The sequence below is a fragment of the Trachemys scripta genome, chromosome 10 (genome assembly GCF_013100865.1).
Source record: "Trachemys scripta elegans isolate TJP31775 chromosome 10, CAS_Tse_1.0, whole genome shotgun sequence".
Taxonomy (NCBI): domain Eukaryota; kingdom Metazoa; phylum Chordata; order Testudines; family Emydidae; genus Trachemys; species Trachemys scripta.
In genome coordinates, this window is record NC_048307.1 from 73,723,816 (window position 1) to 73,743,948 (window position 20,133).

A 20,133-nucleotide genomic window follows, 5' to 3' on the forward strand; every position below is an offset into this window, starting at 1 on the left:
TGTGAATTTGTGCACACACCTGTCTGCACGTGCACTCCCCTCCCACCGCCGCTTTGTGGCTTTGCCTCCCCCACCAGCGTTATTTTTCCTCCCAGAGTGGTGTTGTCCGTTTCTGTACGTTTGATCCGTTGATCTGCGCTTCGTAGAGCCTTATCCCAGCCTGGGGGTGCAGAACAGTCAGCACTGAGTGTGCCCTCAGGGCAGCTCCTGGGAACACACCTGAGGGCCAGCGTGTGCATGAAGGGAGCAGGGGCTGGTTTTCAGCAGAAACAAACCCAAAGGACTATTGAGCGCACGTTTGCACAGGTATGTGACTCAGAGCACTGCCACCGGAGCAGACAGCAGCCTCCATGGGGCCCTTTGTCCCGACAACAGGGAGAGGAGGATCCTGCTGTCTGGATGAACCACAAATTGGGATCAAAACGAATTCCTGCTTTCGCTTGGCAGGGCGGTGGTTTCCTTGGGCTCAAAGGATTCTCAGGCAGGACAGTCACTATCCAAGGAAGGGGGGGAAGGATCCCACAGGAGGCACAAAATATAACCCAAACCTTGAGCTATTTCCAGCTGTAATTGACTTACTTTCATCTGTCAAAATAAAATTAAGCTCCTGTAATAAGCCCTTTAAATCAACAGGCTGCTAATCCTATGATTGCAGCGCGTCCCTGTGCCAGAAACTCCCCACAGGAGATGCTGCGTGAAATATTGGCAAGGGCCTCGTGGTGTCTCCTGCTGGGAGGAGAGCAGGGCGAAGGAGGAGCGCCATGGGCCAGTCTGATAATGGATCTCGCCTACTGATGCTGCAGCTCGTTCGCTGGTTGGCCTGGCCCTGCAGGACGGCTCCTTGCAGCAGCAACCCATCAAGCCGGGCTGGAGGTCTCCGGCACACAGAGCAAGCCAAATGGAGGCCTGTCAGGGCTTGACGGGGAGCTGATGGATATTGTGCTCTCCCGTGTGTCTCCCGAAATAAACCAGATGCAAGGCTGGCAAGAGGAGCCGCATTCGGCCTGCGCGGTGCAGCTGCTAGAGAAGAGGTGCTGGCGATCCTGAGTGAACGAGGGGATGGAGGAGCCACAAAGCGTGAACGCCCTAGAACCCTGGGGCCTTGGAAGTGCCAGGCTAAGAAGTGCTTCGGGCAACCCCTAGGTGGCGTCTCTCGGTGCAATTGGGGATGCGTTCCCAGGGCCTCTTTCTGTGCATGCTCCCTTGCTCCGGGATCGAGTTCCCTGCCAGAAGATCTTGGTGACTATTCAGGATACGGAAAGTGACAGTGTAAGGAATCTGGTGGGATCTGCTGGCAAGGGAGAACCACACCGGGAAGCTAGGAAGGGATGTCCTTCTCTCAGCCTTCTGACAATGCTTCCTGTGACCGCGGGTGCCCAGCCAGACAGTACCAGTCAAACCAGGAGGCAGATGCACTGCCCAGTGCTAGGATGGGTGCCCAGTAAGGCCATGGCACTGGTGCACTGCCCGGTGCTAGGATGGATGCCCAGTAAGGCCATGGCGCTGGTATACTGCCCGGTGCTAGGACGGGTGCCCAGTAAGGCCTGGCGCTGGTATACTGCCCAGTGCTAGGATGGGTGCCCAGTAAGGCCCTGGCGCTGGTGCACTCCCTGGTGCTAGGACGGGTGCCCAGAAAGGCCATGGCGCTGGTGCGCTGCCTGGTGCTAGGACAGGTGCCCAGAAAGGCCATGGCGCTGGTGCGCTGCCTGGTGCTAGGATGGGTGCCCAGTAAGGCCATGGCGCTGGTATACTGCCCGGTGCTAAGATGGGTGCCCAAGAAGGCCAGAGCATTGGTGCACAGGAGCCTTGCAAAGGGAAGCTGGATATATATTGACTGGGCATAGACTGCAGATCCTAAGTACCACATTGGCCTCCCATTCACTGAGGCTTTGGGCTGCCATTAAACTCAAGGCAGTCTTTTCTCCCCTTCCAGTTTCAGGCAGGCTCAGTGGCGTGACTGGTCAGAGCTACAGCAGAGCCACTGGGCTTCAGGGGCCAGGACACGCAGCCAGTGAAGTGAGCAGCACAAGGGCAGAATCGCTGGCTCTTCCCGAGACTAGTCACGTCTGTAATGAGCATGGCAGGGACGAGAGGGGACGAGGAGAGCTGGCAGCTGGTTCTGAACAGAGCTAATTCAATTACAGCCACAGAGTCAGCTCGACCCCACCAAGAGGATCGGCCCTGCAACTATGAAGGCAACAGACTGACCTGCCCTCTCGCTCTGGCTCTCGTACCTATCAGCCCAGCAGCAGGAGAACAAGCCTGCAGACTGAGAGCTAATGAATGACTAATGCTGCATCATTGCAATCCTGACTCCAGGTCACCCTCAGGGACACAGGGCTGGATACAGGCACTTCGGAGGGTTAGCCACTAGCTGGCTTGGAAAGAAGCTGGAGAGCAGCTGGCGGGTGAATTTCCAGTGGGACCACAATCGCTGCGCTAGCCCAGGAGCACGGCTGAGACTGCGCTTGTTATTGAACCTTCGCAGGGCCGGGGTCTGCACAGGATAGCAGGGCTGCAGTGACCGTTCCTGAGGAATGTTCAGAACTGGCTGTGAGGGTAAAACATCTTGGGACTTGTGAGCTTGGAGCAGGGCCAGCTCCAGGCACCAGCCCACCAAGCGTGTGCTTGGGGCGGCACCTGGAGGGGGCGGCGCGGTGCTCCGGCTCTGGCTCCGGCCGCCGGGGAGAGCGGAGCTGCAGCGGGCTCGCCACCCTCCCCCCGGCACTCTGGCCGCCAGGGAGAGCGCGGCCGTGGCGGGCTCGCCGCCCTCCCCCCAGTGCTCTGGCCGCCGGGGAGAGCGGAGCCCCGGCCGGGTTCTCCGCCCTCCCCCCAGCGCTCCGGCTGGTCGGGCAGAGCGGCCCGTGGCCGGGCTCAGGACTCTCCCCTGCCGCGCTGGGGCGGCAAAAAAGCCAGAGCCGGCCCTGGCTTGGAGCCAGCTTGAGCTGAATGTCACCAAGATAGGGCGGGGGAGAAGGAGCTGTGGACTGTCTGCCAGCCACGCAGCCCTGACGCTTGGAGTTACTAAAGATTCCATAGCACTCTTTGGAGAGAGAAAGTTGTGTCTTAGGCACATACCAGCGATGGTAAATAAATTCCTCCTCCGGTTCCACCAGAGACATTATAGTTCCTCACTCCCTGTGCCCGGCTAACCAGCTTCTGTCTTCCACCCAGAGAAGGCTGCATTCCAGTGGTGGCTGGAACAAGATCTCGCCTGGTCGTGCAGAAAGCACTTTGGAATCCTTTGGAAGGAAAGGCGCTGTTGTAAATGTAAAATACTGGTTATTATCGTCCTCTCCGATGGCAGCCGAAACATCACTCCTCTGGCTAGGAATGTGCTTGAAATGGGCACCCTGAGGGCCGTGCTGTGGAGCAGGAAATTCCAGATGATTTGTGGAGCAGGCAAAGGGGGCGTCTTTATGCAGTCAGACATGACAAGCTGCGCATCCCCAGGGTTTGGATGGGGTTCTAAGGCAGGAGGCCAAAGGAGCATGAACATCTTGACATGGGGGAGCAGGGAAGGGGAGGAGGAGACTATCGCAGTTCTGAAATGGTATTTCTACCTAGGAATAAGAATAGCCGCACCTAGAAACATGGGGCTCAATCCTTCATCACACCAGCATCCAGCACTCCTGGGCAGCCCTGGGGCCATGAGGTTCCTGGAATGTACAAGCACTTCTGAGTGATTCTGTAAAACGCCCCCTGATCAAGCTGGCAAGGGGCGTGCAGAATTGAGAGGTTCTCTCGCAGGCTGGAAAACAAGCCAGCCACCTGACGAGTCAGCTGTGAGTGGCTCCTAAGAGCCCTGTAATCTCATTGCCAAGCAGCTTGTGTTAGAGACGTACATTTGCGGGAGGCAGGAGAAAAGAACAGCGTGGTGGAATTTAACTGGCTGTGTATGTGGAGGTTTGAGTAACTATTTTTATAGAAAGTTGATGGACACATTTCATTGTCTACTCTGGCATTGTCACTATACCCATCACCATGGTCTCCAGGTGCTGGACCATTTCTAATTTTATTGGCTTTTTATTAACACCCTCTGTTTAAAAAATAGATAGATCAATATTAGCCCGAACCTACTGGACGGAGTCTCCAGTGGTCCAGCATCAGAATAATGAGTACGATTCATGTGAGCTCTCTGGGGCAGGGACGCTCCTTGTGTTCTGCTTTTGTACAGACCTAGCACCAAAGGGGGCCTGGCCCAGGGCTGGGTCTGCTCGGCACTACAGCCGCACAAATAGTAATTAATAATAATGATGAGTGACTTTCATCCCTGTGCAGAGGGGGTGCACCTACGCAAAGTCTGTGCACCACTGACGTTCTCGAAATAAGTCGTAAAGTGGGATTGAAGTGGGGCCTCGGGTTTGCACTGTCCCACCTGTAGCCTGGGGCTTTATAGATGAGGTCCCAGCCTACAAGACGAAGTTAAAGCCAAGACATGACAAAAGAAGCAGACGGGGTGGGGGAGTGGAGAGGCAAAGGAAAGTCATAGGAGGGGGATGGAGTGCGAGGGAAAGGCAGGCAGGCGTAGAGCTCTCTTGAGAGTCACTTTCCCTCGCTCTCCTCTTTATGTTGTGAAATGTACATAGTTGTCACTGCAAAGGACTGAGGTGAGTTTCAAAGGAGGAGTTAGACCACAAGGAGTGAGTTGTAAGAAAGGATCTGAATCCTGAATGAAGAGAGAGCGGCTGAATGGCACGTAACAGCTTCTACGTACAGTAAATGCCCAGCTGTTTACTTTCAAGGCGAGAGACGCTGTGTGATGGCTTCTCGCCCCTCAACTTGATTTTGTGTCTGAGATGGGCCTAAGCCACACACTTTGAATGCGGTTGTGGATTCCAACCTCTGCACCGTGGGGGGGTTTGATCTAGCTTGTTAGACAGTTAGGGCCAACCGTAAAATTCAGATCCTGACCCAGCTTTGGAATCCAAATTCCTGCCAAAGTTAAAGGGGCGTTAAGGGGATCTGGTCCCATTTCTAGTGACTAATGCAAGTTTGATTGTTTTATATGGCGTTCAGTTATTACACAGTTAAGGGTGGTAGATTAAGAACCTAGATTGACAGACGGAATAGGTCTGCCAGATGCTAGCCTGGTGGAAGGATGGTTGCTTCTATATTTGAGGTGCATTCTGATTATGTATAATAGCAGCCACAGCGTTCTAGGCAGATAATGGGCCAGATTCTGTTCTCAGCTACACCAACATCAATCTGGAGTCACTGCAATAGATTTACTCCAGGTTTATACCAATGTAACTGAGAATAGAATTTGACCCACTGATCTGACTGGTGTATATAGGGCACACCTATAGAATGTTTCTGCCAGTTAGGGACCAGCTTCTCCAGAAGAATGTGTTTGATTTTTTTTAAATCTCACTTTTATGAATAAGTTGGTTTTAAAAGGCCTGGGGTTACATTTATTTATTTATTTATTGTGACTTTCATCACTGAAAAACGGCAACGGTTGCTCCTATAACCTGATTTCTTGGCTGACCTGAGTTTCTTATACTCGCTCCAGTGGCATTCTCCTATCACAGGATTTTTCTGTTCACCTGAAAGGATACACGCAATCCAACCCAGGCCTTTGTAGGACCCATCAGCATGGGGATCCGACGTGATGTTTAGCTGCAAATCAGCTCTCTCTGTTATTGAAACAAACAGCTGGCAGTCCCACAGGGTTGTCTGGCTGTGCGGAACTTTTCCACACAAATTACGGACAGGCTTTATGCAGAGTGATGCTAAGCAGAGATGAGTGTAAGGGAAACTTGTGAATCCTATTGATGTGCAGGGTGGAGGAACCGCCACCATCCTCAGTGGAGGCTACAGTTTCACGAAGGAGAGTGACAGAATGTTTTCCATCCTGGAAGCTCACAGGACTTACTTTACAATACAGAGGCACTGCACAGAGATCACTTCCTCCAGGGTTGGGATACAATCACTTCTGGAGTGGAACATACCAATAGTTGAACAGCACACAGCAATGCTATGCAACATTTTAGGAGACACGGTGAAAAGGAATACTGCAGCCACTGGAAATTGAATTGGAAATTGACATCAGCCCAGTGTCCTGGTTAGCTTCTAACTGGGGCAGTTATATTTGGTCTACTTTGGGGGGAAAACCAGTGCCATGGGACCTACCAGTGACCACAGGGCTCAGGATCTCTGTTTTAAGTCGCCTACAAAAGATAGTCCCTCTAGCAATGCCACACAGGAACAATTGGTCCCAACCAACATCACTCCCTACAGCACAAGACTTCTGGGGCTTTATTTCTTGAAGCTATTGCCTTTTTTATTACAATCAAGTATCCGTTTAATAGTGAACAGATCCGCCATAAGGGGCTGCATCCTGTCCTTACAGGGGACAGACATGATGATCTAACAGGGTTTTTCATCGGTAACTATTGTGGATCCTGTACAAGAATTGTTTCAGGCAGCTTTTGCCTGATGGCATTACAGTTTCTATTACTCACCCAGGCCCACCTAGACGTCAGCCCGTCTCTATGTGACTGCTTCAGCCTCTGACGATTTATTTACATAAATGCCATACGGCTACCTTCTGAAGAAAGTCCAGGCTGCCAGCATAGCTCAGGGAAGGGAGGTCTCAAGTTGCAGACTTTGCTCTTAACTGTCTCCTTTAATTGCTGTCTGCTTCCATAAAACATTACACTTAATAGTTATGGTGATTGGAGTAGCCAATTTGAAAAATAATTACTGCCTTCTTCAAGATTACCTCGCCTCCTAATTAAAATCCCGGACCTCGCATATTAAAGGTGTACTATTGACACAGCATCCCATGTGCGCCCAGACAACCTCATTTGGGTTTGCAAAATTAATTAGTGTTTGTTTCCGTCCCCAGCTGTTCTCCCGTATTGGGAACAGCACATTCACCGGCAATGTGGATGCTGTCTAAATTGACCAGAGCAGCGAAAGAGATAAGAGAATGATTTGTTCCTGCATAACTCATGCGGCTGCTGTTACAAGCTGCTCATTAAACAGTGCCCCTGTGTCCTTTCCAGACGTCACCGGAGGAGCTCTCGGTGCCCGCAAAGTAGGACGAGATGCATTCACCATAGTCCAGCCGGCGTCGTAGCATGAGTGCTTTACAGTCCTTGAGCTTGTTCCTTTCAGCACATCCATCTTCTTCTCTGTCTCCAGAAGGGCCCAGAGTTGGAGCCTCCCTCCCACCTCATCCCAACTCTTCAGCACTAAGGCAGCAGGCATCTCTGCCTCCTGGCACCAGCAGATCCCTGGACATTGTTTTTCATAGATTCATAGATTCATAGATTCTAGGACTGGAAGGGACCTCGAGAGGTCATCGAGTCCAGTCCCCTGCCCGCATGGCAGGACCAAATACTGTCTAGACCATCCCTGATAGACATTTATTTAACCTACTCTTAAATATCTCCAGAGATGGAGATTCCACAACCTCCCTAGGCAATTTATTCCAGTGTTTAACCACCCTGACAGTTAGGAACTTTTTCCTAATGTCCAACCTAGACCTCCCTTGCTGCAGTTTAAGCCCATTGCTTCTTGTTCTATCCTTAGAGGCTAAGGTGAACAAGTTTTCTCCCTCCTCCTTCTGACACCCTTTTAGATACCTGAAAACTGCTATCATGTCCCCTCTCAGTCTTCTCTTTTCCAAACTAAACAAACCCAGTTCTTTCAGCCTTCTTTCATAGATCATGTTCTCAAGACCTTTAATCATTCTTGTTGCTCTTCTCTGGACCCTTTCCAATTTTTCCACATCTTTCTTGAAATGCGGTGCCCAGAACTGGACACAATACTCCAGCTGAGGCCTAACCAGAGCAGAGTAGAGCGGAAGAATGACTTCTCGTGTCTTGCTTACAACACACCTGTTAATACATCCCAGAATCATGTTTGCTTTTTTTGCAACAGCATCACACTGTTGACTCATATTTAGCTTATGGTCCACTATAACCCCTAGATCCCTTTCTGCCGTACTCCTTCCTAGACAGTCTCTTCCCATTCTGTATGTGTGAAACTGATTTTTTCTTCCTAAGTGGAGCACTTTGCATTTGTCTTTGTTAAACTTCATCCTGTTTAACTCAGACCAATTCTCCAATTTGTCCAGATCATTTTGAATTATGACCCTGTCCTCCAAAGCAGTTGCAATCCCTCCCAGTTTGGTATCATCCGCAAACTTAATAAGCGTACTTTCTATGCCAATATCTAAGTCGTTAATGAAGATATTGAACAGAGCCGGTCCCAAAACAGACCCCTGCGGAACCCCACTCATTATGCCTTTCCAACAGGATTGGGAACCATTAATAAAAACTCTCTGAGTACGGTTATCCAGCCAGTTATGCACCCACCTTATAGTAGCCCCATCTAAATTGCATTTGCCTAGTTTATCGATAAGAATATCATGCGAGACCGTATCAAATGCCTTACTAAAGTCTAGGTATACCACATCCACAGCTTCTCCCTTATCCACAAGACTTGTTATCCTATCAAAGAAAGCTATCAGATTGGTTTGACATGATTTGTTCTTTACAAATCCATGCTGGCTGTTCCCTATCACCTTACCACCTTCCAAGTGTTTGCAGATGATTTCCTTAATTACTTGCTCCATTATCTTCCCTGGCATAGAAGTTAAACTAGCTGGTCTGTAGTTTCCTGGGTTGTTTTTATTTCCCTTTTTATAGATGGGCACTATATTTGCCCTTTTCCAGTCTTCTGGAATCTCTCCCGTCTCCCATGATTTTCCAAAGATAATAGCTAGAGGCTCAGATACCTCCTCTATTAGCTCCTTGAGTATTCTAGGATGCATTTCATCAGGCCCTGGTGACTTGCAGGCATCTAACTTTTCTAACTTGTTCTTTTTTTATTTTATCTGCTAAACCCACCCCCTTCCCATTAGCATTTACTATGTTAGGCATTCCTTCAGACTTCTCGGTGAAGACCGAAACAAAAAAGTCATTAAGCATCTCTGCCATTTCCAAGTTTCCTGTTACTGTTTCTCCCTCTTCACTAAGCAGTGGGCCTACCCTGTCTTTGGTCTTCCACTTGCTTCTAATGTATTGATAAAAAGTCTTCTTATTTCCCTTTATTCCTGTAGCTAGTTTGAGCTCATTTTGTGCCTTTGCCTTTCTAATCTTGCCCCTGCATTCCTGTGTTGTTTGCCTATATTCATCCTTTGTAATCTGTCCTAGTTTCCATTTTTTATATGACTCCTTTTTATTTTTTAGATCGTGCAAGTTCTCGCGGTTAAGCCAAGGTGGTCTTTTGCCACATTTTCTATCTTTCCTAACCAGCGGAATAGCTTGCTTTTGGGCTCTTAATAGTGTCCCTTTGAAAAACTGCGAATTCTCCTCAGTTGTTTTTCCCCTCAGTCTTGATTCCCATGGGACCTTACCTATCAGCTCTCTGAGCTCACCAAAATCTGCCTTCCTGAAATCCATTGTCTCTATTTTGCTGTTCTCCCTTCTACCCTTCCTTAGAATTGCAAACTCTCTGATTTCATGATCACTTTCACCCAAGCTGCCTTCTACTTTCAAATTCTCAACGAGTTCCTCCCTATTTGTTAAATCAAGTCTAGAACAGCTTCCCCCAACTAGCTTTTTCAACCTTCTGAAATAAAAAGTTGTCTGCAATGCAGTCCAAGAATTTGTTGGATAGTCTGTGCCCCGCTGTGTTATTTTCCCAACATCTATCCGGATAGTTGAAGTCCCCCATCACCACCAAATCTTGGGCTTTGGATGCTTTGGTTAGTTGTTTAAAACTAACAACTTTTGTAGGGTTGCTCCTCTTGCTGGCACTGATTTTTTTTTTCTACCATTAAAACATTTTTTTAAATGACATGAAACGTCAAGCATTACTCAGACTTTTCCCCATTTCAGTACCTCTGTTTCCTCGTGCTCTTAGCAATTCGGCAATTTCAAATCAAGCAGCCAAATCAAAAGCTCTCCCTTTCCAGGGTACCCAAAAGTGCAAACCAGAAACCACACACATCAGGCGTTCACCCATTGGCTGCAGGGTTGTCCGATCTCCCCCTCTAGGAAATGCAGATGAAGTGCAGGGGAGCTCATGCCCATCTGCTACTGTGTACTCCTGCCCCAAGGCCCCAATTACTAAATCCCTTAAGACAGTGTTTCCCAAACTTGGGACACTGCTTGTGTAGGGAAAGCCCCTGGCGGGCTGGGCTGGTTTGTTTACCTGCCGCGTCCACAGGTCCGGCGGATCACGGCTCCCACTGGCTGAGGTTCGCCACTCCAGGCCAATGGGAGCTGCTGGAAGCAGCGACCAGTACGTCCCTCGGCCCGTGCCACTTCCAGCAGCTCCCATTGGAACTGGAGCAGCGAACCGCAGCCAGTGGGAGCCCGGCCTGCCAGGGGCTTTCCCTACACAAGCGGCGTCCCAAGTTTGGGAAACACTGCCTTATGGTATAGCCACAATGCAAAAAGAACCTCATAGCAGCAAGTCTCCGAGCCTGGGGTCAACTAGCTCCAGCTTGTGGGGCTCAAGCGATAGGGCTGAAAATAGAGCGTTAGACGTTCCTGCTCGGGCTGGGGCCCGGGCTCCGAAACCCAGCAAGGGGGAAGGTCTCAGACCCCAGGATCCAGCCTGTGTGAGAACATCGACACTGCTAATTTTAGCCCAGTAGCATGAGCCCTGCAGACCCGAGCCAGTTGACCTGGGCGCTCAGATGTGCTGCCGTTGGGTTTGTTTTGCAGTGGAGACCGATCGAGTCTGTCTACACCGCAGTTAGAAGTGGGACTTCCGCACGTGTCGATTTACCTGAGCTCGCGTGGATCTAGCTAGCTCACCTGATAACAGCAGTGAAGGCATGGCCGCACTGACTAGCTGCTGGAGGACATACCCAGGGTCCTGGGTGGGCTTGGACAGCCCATGCTGCCATGGCTTCATTGCTGTTGTCATTCGAGCTATCTAGATCAAAGCAAGCTCAGCTACATCTCCATGTATTGCAGTCACATCTCTGACTGCAGGGTAGACATACCCTTGAAGGTTCAGCTGTCCCTATGACTGGGACATTGGGTATAATTTCGGGCCTCCCATCCTTTGCAGTGGAACTTTAACAAGGCTGTGGTCCATTCATAGGTTTCTTGGTATCTATAAACAAACAACCCCTGAAAAAAATACCTCTGATAGGTTGTGATGCAGCCAGTATTCTGCTTTGTGGGGTCATATGACGGCCCAAGGTGTGGCACAGTATAAGATACTATTAAGATGCCAGTGCTAGCCCGGCAGCGGTAGTAGAGGGAATTTTGAGGCTGTTAAACTTTATGGCATAAATTCATCCCTGGTGTAACTTCACCAGTGCAAACGGATGAATTTGGCTTTACGGGTATCTCCAGTGTAGCTGGATTACAATAACTTCCCTGCTGAATGACTTTCCCCGGCTTCTCAGTATTAAATGGCTGTAATAATAGACCATTTCTCTCGTTGGCTGTATCGGTCTAATGGCTGCCCTCTGGGCTGCCGTGTAAAATACACAGGCACAGCTGTTTCATGGCCACCTGTAGGATAACCCTGTGCTGCTTTACAATAGCAACGTTTGCTTTTCTCTTACTACAACATATGGGGCCAGGCCGAAGCTGCAGGGACAATGCCGCTGAGCAGGGCTATTCAGAGGCAGGCGCACAATGCCCATCACCAGGTTTCTTTCCCTGTCAGACCCTGGAAGCATCACCCCTCTAAATGCTGTCTGGCGAGCAGATGAACCATTCCAAGGAGCACCATCTTACCAAGGCATTCCTTCCAGAAAGGTCACAGCAGAGTGCTTTGCCATAGCCACAGGCGCTCCGATAGCAGGTCATCGCCACTAACCTACAGGAAAGCAGGACTGTTTTCCCAGCATGCCCTGAGAGTTCTACTCCATATTAGCTACACTTACAAAATTCTACTCACCAGCTCACTCGGGGAGTGTCATTTTTTCCCCATCTAGTAGAAGGCAGACAAGTGGGTTTTATACCTGAGCTGCTAAATGGTCATGGCTCCTCCGCAAAGCTCATTTACAGGGTTGAGGCTCAGATCCTGCACAGGGATACACCTGCAAGGAGTCCCACAGAAGTCAGTGGGAATGCACGCAAGTGTAAGGGCCTGCACTGTGGAGCGGGACCGGAGAGGGCAAAATGGAAGTTCAGAATGCTGAGTGACCTCCCAGAAATGCTGCACAGAGCTGCCAAACCCTGCTCTGCATCTCCTATCAAAAGCCCCGTCAGCCTTGCAGAGGGACTCGCCTGAAACTAAGCTCTTCGAAATCCCAATTACACATAATCCATGGGCATCTAAAGTGAACATACCCCATAGTGGGTGTTTGAACAGGCTGGGGACGTGCAAGCCAAGCATGATCACAGGCGAGCAGCAGCTGCGGGCACTACAGGCAGTTCTGTCTGCAGCCAGGGATGTCAGCTGTAGAACATGTGTGGTTCGGTAGGGAAGGGATACACCTTGGGGAGATTTTCCACACACACACACCCCCCGCCATCCTTTTGATGACATTCCTTTCACAGTGCTCACTGCTCAGGAAAGCAGGTAGATGCTCCATGCTGTCAAACTCCAGGAGCAAGCAATATCCATTGTGAAAATACAATATTACTGCAGTATTTTCTAGTCACAGCCCAAAACGCTACCACTTTCAACAGGGCTTCTGTTGTATCTTGACCCACTGCAACAGGATGCAACTTCCACCCATTTTCTCTGTCATCCTTCATGAAAAATAATATAGTATTCAACGGTGCTGGCCCCAAAGCACTGCTGTAACACTAGTGCACGCTCCTGCTCTATGCACGGTTACTCCAAAATGCTGTGGTATGTTCTGACAAGGGACCACAGAGGTGAGTGCTGGCTTTAATAGTCTACATTCAGTGTTTCTCCAGCTCTTCACCTTGGCGACCCCTTATTCAAAGTCAAAAATGTTCAAAACCCCATTACAGTTGCTAGAGAGTCAAGACATCATGCATCAGTGATAACAATGGGCTGCCTATATAATCCACGTGTGAGTGGGTGTTTCGAGAGGTTGACTGAGACTACTTGACCTGTCTATAGTATTGGTCTTCTCTGTTGTAAGGAAGATGATTATGGACTGAAATACTGTGGGCCACTACTGTAGGAGATTTTTTTTTATAAGGGATTGAAGAGAGGTAAAGCATTCAGACACCACAGTGACAAGTGTGTTGTAAATTCCTAGACAGAGAGACAGCTGCTCAGTCATGAAGCGAACCCAGCAGTAGTTATTTCTTGGCCAGCAGAACTGCTACATCAATCAGCCATCTCTCACTACTGAATCTGTCTTTGATGTAGATTGGGCAGAGGAAGGGAAGGGGAGAGTATTTGACATGTAGGCTGCGCACAGTGAGTCTTGCTATGGCTTGAATAACAGGATTTGGTTTTCTTTCCCTTTCCAGGTACTGGCTAACAAACAAAGTGCACATAAAACGACCAACCACTGGCCTGCTCATGTACACCCTGGCCACGCGCTTCTGCAACAGGATCTATCTCTATGGCTTCTGGCCTTTTCCCCGGGATCAGAACCAGAACCCCGTCAAATACCACTACTATGACAGCCTGAAGTACGGCTACACCTCCCAGGCCAGCCCTCACACCATGCCCTTGGAGTTCAAAGCCCTAAAGACGCTGCACCAGCAAGGAGCCTTGAAACTGACTGTCGGCGAGTGCGGTGGGGCCACGTAAGACAGGCTTCTGTGGCTCACGTTCCTGCAGGCTACACACCACGGGAGAAAGGGTGAGCGGGAGAAAAGGTTGAGCAGTGGCTAGTGGGGTTGGTTTTCTTTGTTAACGTGCAGAACAGTGACAAAAATATATATACGTGGTGCCTATATATATTGACCTGAGTATTATAACTGTTTGGTGTTTGGTGACAGACAAGTTACAGGAGAGTCTGAAGCTGCTGCCCGTGCTCGAGGCTTTGCCTGGGGCTGGTTAGGCTCAGAAAGAAGTTAGTTCTACAACGTCAAAAATGCTTGAAGGTCACCTTGGTTTTTCAGAGTACTTGAGGGTGATGGGTAAATGTTAGGCCATGTGTGTGACTGGTCCAAGGTGGGTAGTTAGGGTCTGTTTGGCCAAGAACCCAGGTGCTGGCACTTCCCAGTATTCTTGGCTTAGTGCTAATAATGGGGTTGTGGGGGGAGCGGGGAGGGAGCCTTTGTTTGTGGCTAAACAGCTGAGAGGTTGCCTGAGTGACTGGACAAGAACTGAGACACGCAGCAGAGCACCGTGGTCCCTTCTCCTCAGCAGAGCTACCTTACTGCCTCCCAATGAATGGCACACGGCATCGCGCAGATGGTCACCAGTTGAGATCTATCCCACGTGGTTTGGTGAGAAGAACGCCACAATCAGAGCAGCCTGTTTGGAAAGGCCACTGGACTCTGGAGAGAGCCCTTGAGATGCAGTGTGAGACTCACCCTAGTGACTGTGACTCCAGGAGACACCGGAGGGGGCTCTCAAAGGCAGGCTGATTTGAATGAGGTTGGCTGTCAAACGAGTTCCGGGAGCAGGAGACAACACAGGGGCTAGTGAAGATCAGACTGGGCTGATGCTCTCAGAAGGACGCTGTGTTTATGGTTTTTAATTCCTCTCCTATAGAACTAATAGAAAAAGCGAAAACACTGGAACGTAACAGGCGGGCTGCTGCAAACCAGTGCAGTCAGTGCTAAGTCTTACACTGTGCCCGAATCAAAGGGACCCAGCATCTGCTAGAGCTCATGAAAACCATAAGCACATTGTAACTCCTGGTTCCCAATCACTACCTGTTAAACAGCCCTTTCTCCTTCCTACTCCAAAATTAATAATGGGCCTAAGTCTCATCTAAGTAGAAAGCTCAAAAGTGAGGGTTTAAAAGGATCCTGTCAAGATTAAATCATACAGGTGACATTCATGTCTGAGCAGAGAACCACCATGAGCCTGTGGACTACTTAAGACCCAGCTAATCTTTATTTTGAAGACTTAGGTAGGACTTAAGTGGTACTGTATATAGCTATCAAGCTGGCCCTCCGCACAAGGGTGAATTTCACCCATAGTTTAAATAAATCAGTCCCTTCCCTGCCTTACTATTACTACTTACAGTAAAAAGAGTGAAGTCGTTCTTAAAAAAACAAATTCGCTTTCCACTTTTTTTGTTGGTTTGTTTGTCAGTGAGACTAGATTGATCTGGTTAGTCAATTTCACTTCCTGTTTCTATTCCAGTTTCCTTTCCTAACTCTCATTTGTCAGCAGAAAGCAGTTTGGGTTACAAAGAATACAGAAGGTTTAATTTAAACTACAACAGCAACAAATGGCATTACAGAATGTTGTCTTTAATTGTGAAAGAGTTCCTGGTTGTATTCGTTTTTTTGTTATCTACATGCCTACATTGTGGGGTTAAACTACTTGACATTGTCCCTTTGAAATCTGAGTGCCGGCCTCCATAACTTTTAAAAGATAAAACTATATGTCATGTTTATGAACAAAAAATTGCCATGCCTGTAAGACTGTCTAGTCTACTAATTAGTGTTCGACCAGATTCACATTAAGGTGCAGGTAACCATTATGGATTAACCTGCCTGTAGGAGAAGTTTCTTCCTAACCCAAGGAAATTATATCCCTTATTTTATTTTTAGGCCCAGATTTTTAAATTCATCTTGATATTCTGAATATACATCCTACCTTGTACCTTAATACAATTACTTGTCTTTTTTGAGGGATGGGAAGAGATTAAAAAGAAAGAAACATCAAAAAACCAAATCTGTTTTATGATCATGAGAGGCTTTACGCAACTGAGTAATGAATGGTCATTCAAGTCAGACCATCTCCTCCGCCATTCATGCCCAGCTAGAAGGCCGTGGTGGCTAAAGGTGAAGCCACGGATTCTTAACCTCAGCTCCCTACCTTTAGCGAGTGGCCCGAGGCCAGGTAGTGATTGTTGTTACCATAACTTTTTTCAGAAATAAAATAAATGGTGTGATTTTTATTTTTAAACCGATTAGAAAATAAAAAGCTACTACAGTACCATCGCTGGCCCCCTTGCCTGTGCCATGTCTGTGGCAGTAGCACAGCCTGATTGCCTTGCGGTGGAGACGGGGGTCTCGGAAGGGAAAGTGAGTGCTTGCCTTGCTAAAAGGGAGGTGTGGCTATTACTTAAAGGTCTTCCTGCGAGATATTTTAAAACACCTGCAAAGCCTCATGAGGTCTAGCCAAGGGCATTACATAACGAGGCTTTTTTTTTTTTTAAAAATGCATTTTTTTTTCCTGGTCCATATGTAACAGCTCCAGGGCTTGCTGTTTGGTTGAATCAAAGCACATGCCAGTTGTACACAAAGCAACTCCGCAGGCAGAGTATCCCAGTGACACTGCTGCTCCTGGAATGGACCCCAGCCGTTCACTCTTGAAACAAAATGCATTAAACCAGGGGTGAAATTCTGCTCGTATTTACTCAATGGCAAATCTCCCCGTTCTCGTCAGTGGGATCAGGTTTGGTGGTTTAAAACAATGACTCTGCTTTACACAATAATCACCTGCAACAATCATATTTAGGTTCTGCCAGTTATAAGTTATTTGTGTGCACAAAAGCATCTGGAAAGACTCCCATTGGCTTTACTAGGTTTGTCCCCCTCTAGGCAGCTCTCACATGACATCTGAACAGCTGCCAGGCCAGCTCCAATGGACAGCGGTAGCCAATGAGTTGAAAAACTCACTGAAAACCTCCATTACCATCCCTGCTTTACCTAAAGGGCTAGGCCAACTGGCCCAATACCCCCCAGCACTAACCCAGCATCTGAGCCTAGACAAGCCAATGCAGCGGGTTGGCTTTTTGTTAGAGGATACGGGAGCGGCTGAGTTTCACATTTGCCTTCCCCTCTGCAATGGCTGCTATTAGACGGATGCAGTTTGGATTTCTCAGTCAAATGGGTGGGGCTGGGGGGGCTGTGGATCTTAATAAATTCTTGCTGCTGCTGCTTGGAAATGTGCAGGAAGCCATCACACCAGCTGTCACTGGGACCAACCTGCTCCAGGAGGCTGCTGCTTGATAAATTTCTTCATGCCTAATTAAGGCTCCTCTTCCAAAGAGAATGAAACAAAAAGTTTATTGATGCTGCTCAGATGGGAATCCAGGCGCGTGTGTTGCACTACGAATGTCCTTAATAACCTCCCAAATGACAGCAGCAGCTTCCCACACAGGCTGGCACGCGTTCGCATTCTACTCCTGGCAGTCTTTTCCCTTTCTCTCGCTTCCTCTCTTGCTCTCCATCTCTGTCTGGTTCCAGATGTGGGTCTGGCCCCCTTTTATCTCCCCTCCTGCCCTGCCCCCATGAAAAGGACATTTCAAACCTCACTGCAACTTATACCAGCATTTCCTATAGTAACCTGGAGTGGGTTTTTACTATGGCTAGTGTAAAACTGAACATGCTTTCTACAGTCCAATATAAAAAACCCAGAACAGCTGTTAAAACGGAATGGAAGTGGCATGTACAGAGTGAAGGGTTTGTTACACCTCTCTATGCTAGGAAATGGAACTGGTGGCTCGCTTTGAACTGGTGCCGAAGGCATTAGAACAGTGTTTCTCAAACTTGGGGTGCCGCTTGTGTAGGGGAAAGCCCCTGGCAGGCCGGCCCGGTTTGTTTACCTGCCGCGTCAGCAGGTCCGGCCAATCACGGCTCCCACTGGCCGCGGTTCGCTGCTCCAGACCAATGGGAGCTGCTGGAAGCGGCGGCCAGTACGTCCCTTGGCCCACACCGCTTCCATTTGATCTTTCGGTACTAGGAATTGAACTCACACCATCAAAATGGTTTTACATAATATATGGAGATATACCTATCTCATAAAACTGGAAGGGACCCCGAAAGGTCATCAAGTCCAGCCCCCTGCCTTCACTAGCAGGAACAGGTACTGATTTTTGCCCCAGATCCTTAAGTGGCCCCCTCAAAGATTGAACTCACAACCCTGGGTTTAGCAGGCCAATGCTCAAACCACTGAGCTCCGTCCCCCATAGACTGCCAAAAGGCCAGCAAACGGTAACAACTTTTGGGCACTACTGACCTAGGCTGGATTTGAACTTGTGATACAGAGGTGAAAGGCTCCATATCATTTAACTACTCACTTGAGTCATCCAGGCACCCTTAAAGCGGACTCTGGCATGCCAGCTGTGCAGGCTTCCAGCTAACGTTGCACCCCATGCTAGTCACTGCAAGGTGGGGGAGCGGTGGAACATGCACCGGTCTACAAGCGAGACTGTGCAGCCAGCCCATTTCATGGTGTGATGGTGTGTCATCATCCAAAGCCATGTGGATGGGTGTTGTATCATGAATATTACTGTGTGTCTTGCTGATTTTCCTCTTGGTCCATACTTCGTGGATCCCATTTCCTCTGTCATCTGTGTCTCAGACAAGGACAACAGGGATTTGGAAGCAGTACCCCAAAGATCTTTACCATCTCCATATATTTGTCTTTCTCTCAGGCCTGTTGGTCCGATCACAGGCTGCCTGGCCCTTTAAGGCAAGCTGGGCTCAGCCTGGCCTGTGACCTAGCAACCAAGTGATAATTGACCCTAGCTGGTATTAGGGAGGTTTCAGAGGAAGGAGTTAAGGAAGGACTATATAAACAGAGCTGAGAATTAATGGCTGTGGTGGGAAAAGTTTGTAAGCCTTAGCAGAAGACTATCCTAAAGGCCTACCCCTGGCAAGTGGGAGATGGGCTGGGCTGGGCTGGGGAGACAGGAGTTTTGGAGGACTGAAGAAAAAAAAAAAAACAGGCTGAATAGTACAGAAGTCACTCTAGAAAATGAGGAAGAAGAAGCTAGGAATGAAGAATGGGTGCAAAGTAGGAAAAAGATGAGAAATATCAGAAGAAGCAGTAGGGAATAGGGAACAAAGAGTAGGGTGGAATGCCAAAATATTGCAATTGTCAAATTACTGGGTAAGGAAGTGGAGATAGGTGACATTAATCCTTTGCAAATAGCTAAATGGATTAGGAAAATGTTAGGGCTATATCAAGAGCTAGAATATTACAGGGTGGAGACTTATTAGTGGAGTGTACTGGTGAAGCACAAGCTGAGAAACTGCTTAAAACTACAATTCTTGGGAAAATAAAAATGGATTGCCAGCCCCCAAAATTTCTGACAGAAACAACTGGGGTAATATATGGGGTCCCATTGGAAATGATAGAGGATCAAATTTTAAAAGGTATAGGTGGGCCCAGGTGCTATTCATCAAGCAATTAATTAGTAGAAGGTGGGAGAGAACAAACCATCAACAGGTGTGCAAATAACACTTGGAGGAAGGGTTTTACCTGATGGGGTAAAGCTAGGATAGCCTATATTTTGGACTAACCCATACATTCCTCGGCCTTTGAGATGTTACAAGTGCCAAAAATTTGGCCATGTGACAGATGTGTATAAAGGAGAAACACAAGTTATGGTAAATGTGTAGAGGAGCATTCATATGAAACCTGTGGGGATAAGAACAGTAGCTTATGGAGGATTCAGGGTAGCTAAACAGGCTAGGGAGATGCAAAGAACCAGGATTACCAACAAGATATCTTATGCAAAAGCTGCTAAAAGGCATTTGAAGTGACAGGTGGGAACAGAGGAGGAGAAAACCAATAAGGGGAAGGAACCATTTCTACAACACAGTGCTATAAAGGATATGGTAAATAATATAAGAGCAGTAGGGGAAGACCTATTTGTAGACAAGGTGGCATTTGTAGCATTTAGGGTAGAAGTAATCAACTGCACTTTACAAACAGAAAAGAACAGAAAGAATACAGATAATAAAAGCTGCAGAAAAGTATTTGCATGTTAATGCAATTTTGTGTGAGAGCAATACTGCAGTTTAACTAATATGGTGCTAAAAGAAATTGTGGGAATGCGCAACACTTAATAGCACATGGTCAGGAACTAAAGAAGACTATTTTTGAAATGAAGGTCAAGCCTGATGTTCTATGTATAGTGGAAACGTGATTAATGGAAAAGTTGTCTTTTTAAAGTCCCAGGATATGGTACAGTCAGATATGATAGAGAAATAACTTATTTTCCTTTATAAATTAATGTTGAAATAAATGTAAAGAAACTCAGTTTTGAGTACACTACTATAGAGGTTCCAATGCAGAATAAAAACACTACTTTAAGGACCTATAAAAATTTGGAGTGCTCAGAATTAAAAG

General features: G+C 48.1%; 1 protein-coding gene across 1 annotated transcript in view; it reads left to right on the forward strand.

Annotated features, from left to right (window-relative positions):
• Positions 1-15,954, forward strand: part of ST8SIA2 (ST8 alpha-N-acetyl-neuraminide alpha-2,8-sialyltransferase 2) — a 42,259-nt gene extending 26,305 nt beyond the window's left edge. Inside the window, exon 6 of the mRNA XM_034784745.1 lies at positions 13,386-15,954. Coding sequence (XP_034640636.1) covers positions 13,386-13,671 — 286 coding nt within the window. The 3' untranslated portion in view covers positions 13,672-15,954. The remainder of the gene's footprint in view (positions 1-13,385) is intronic.
• Positions 15,955-20,133: the final 4,179 nt, after the last annotated feature.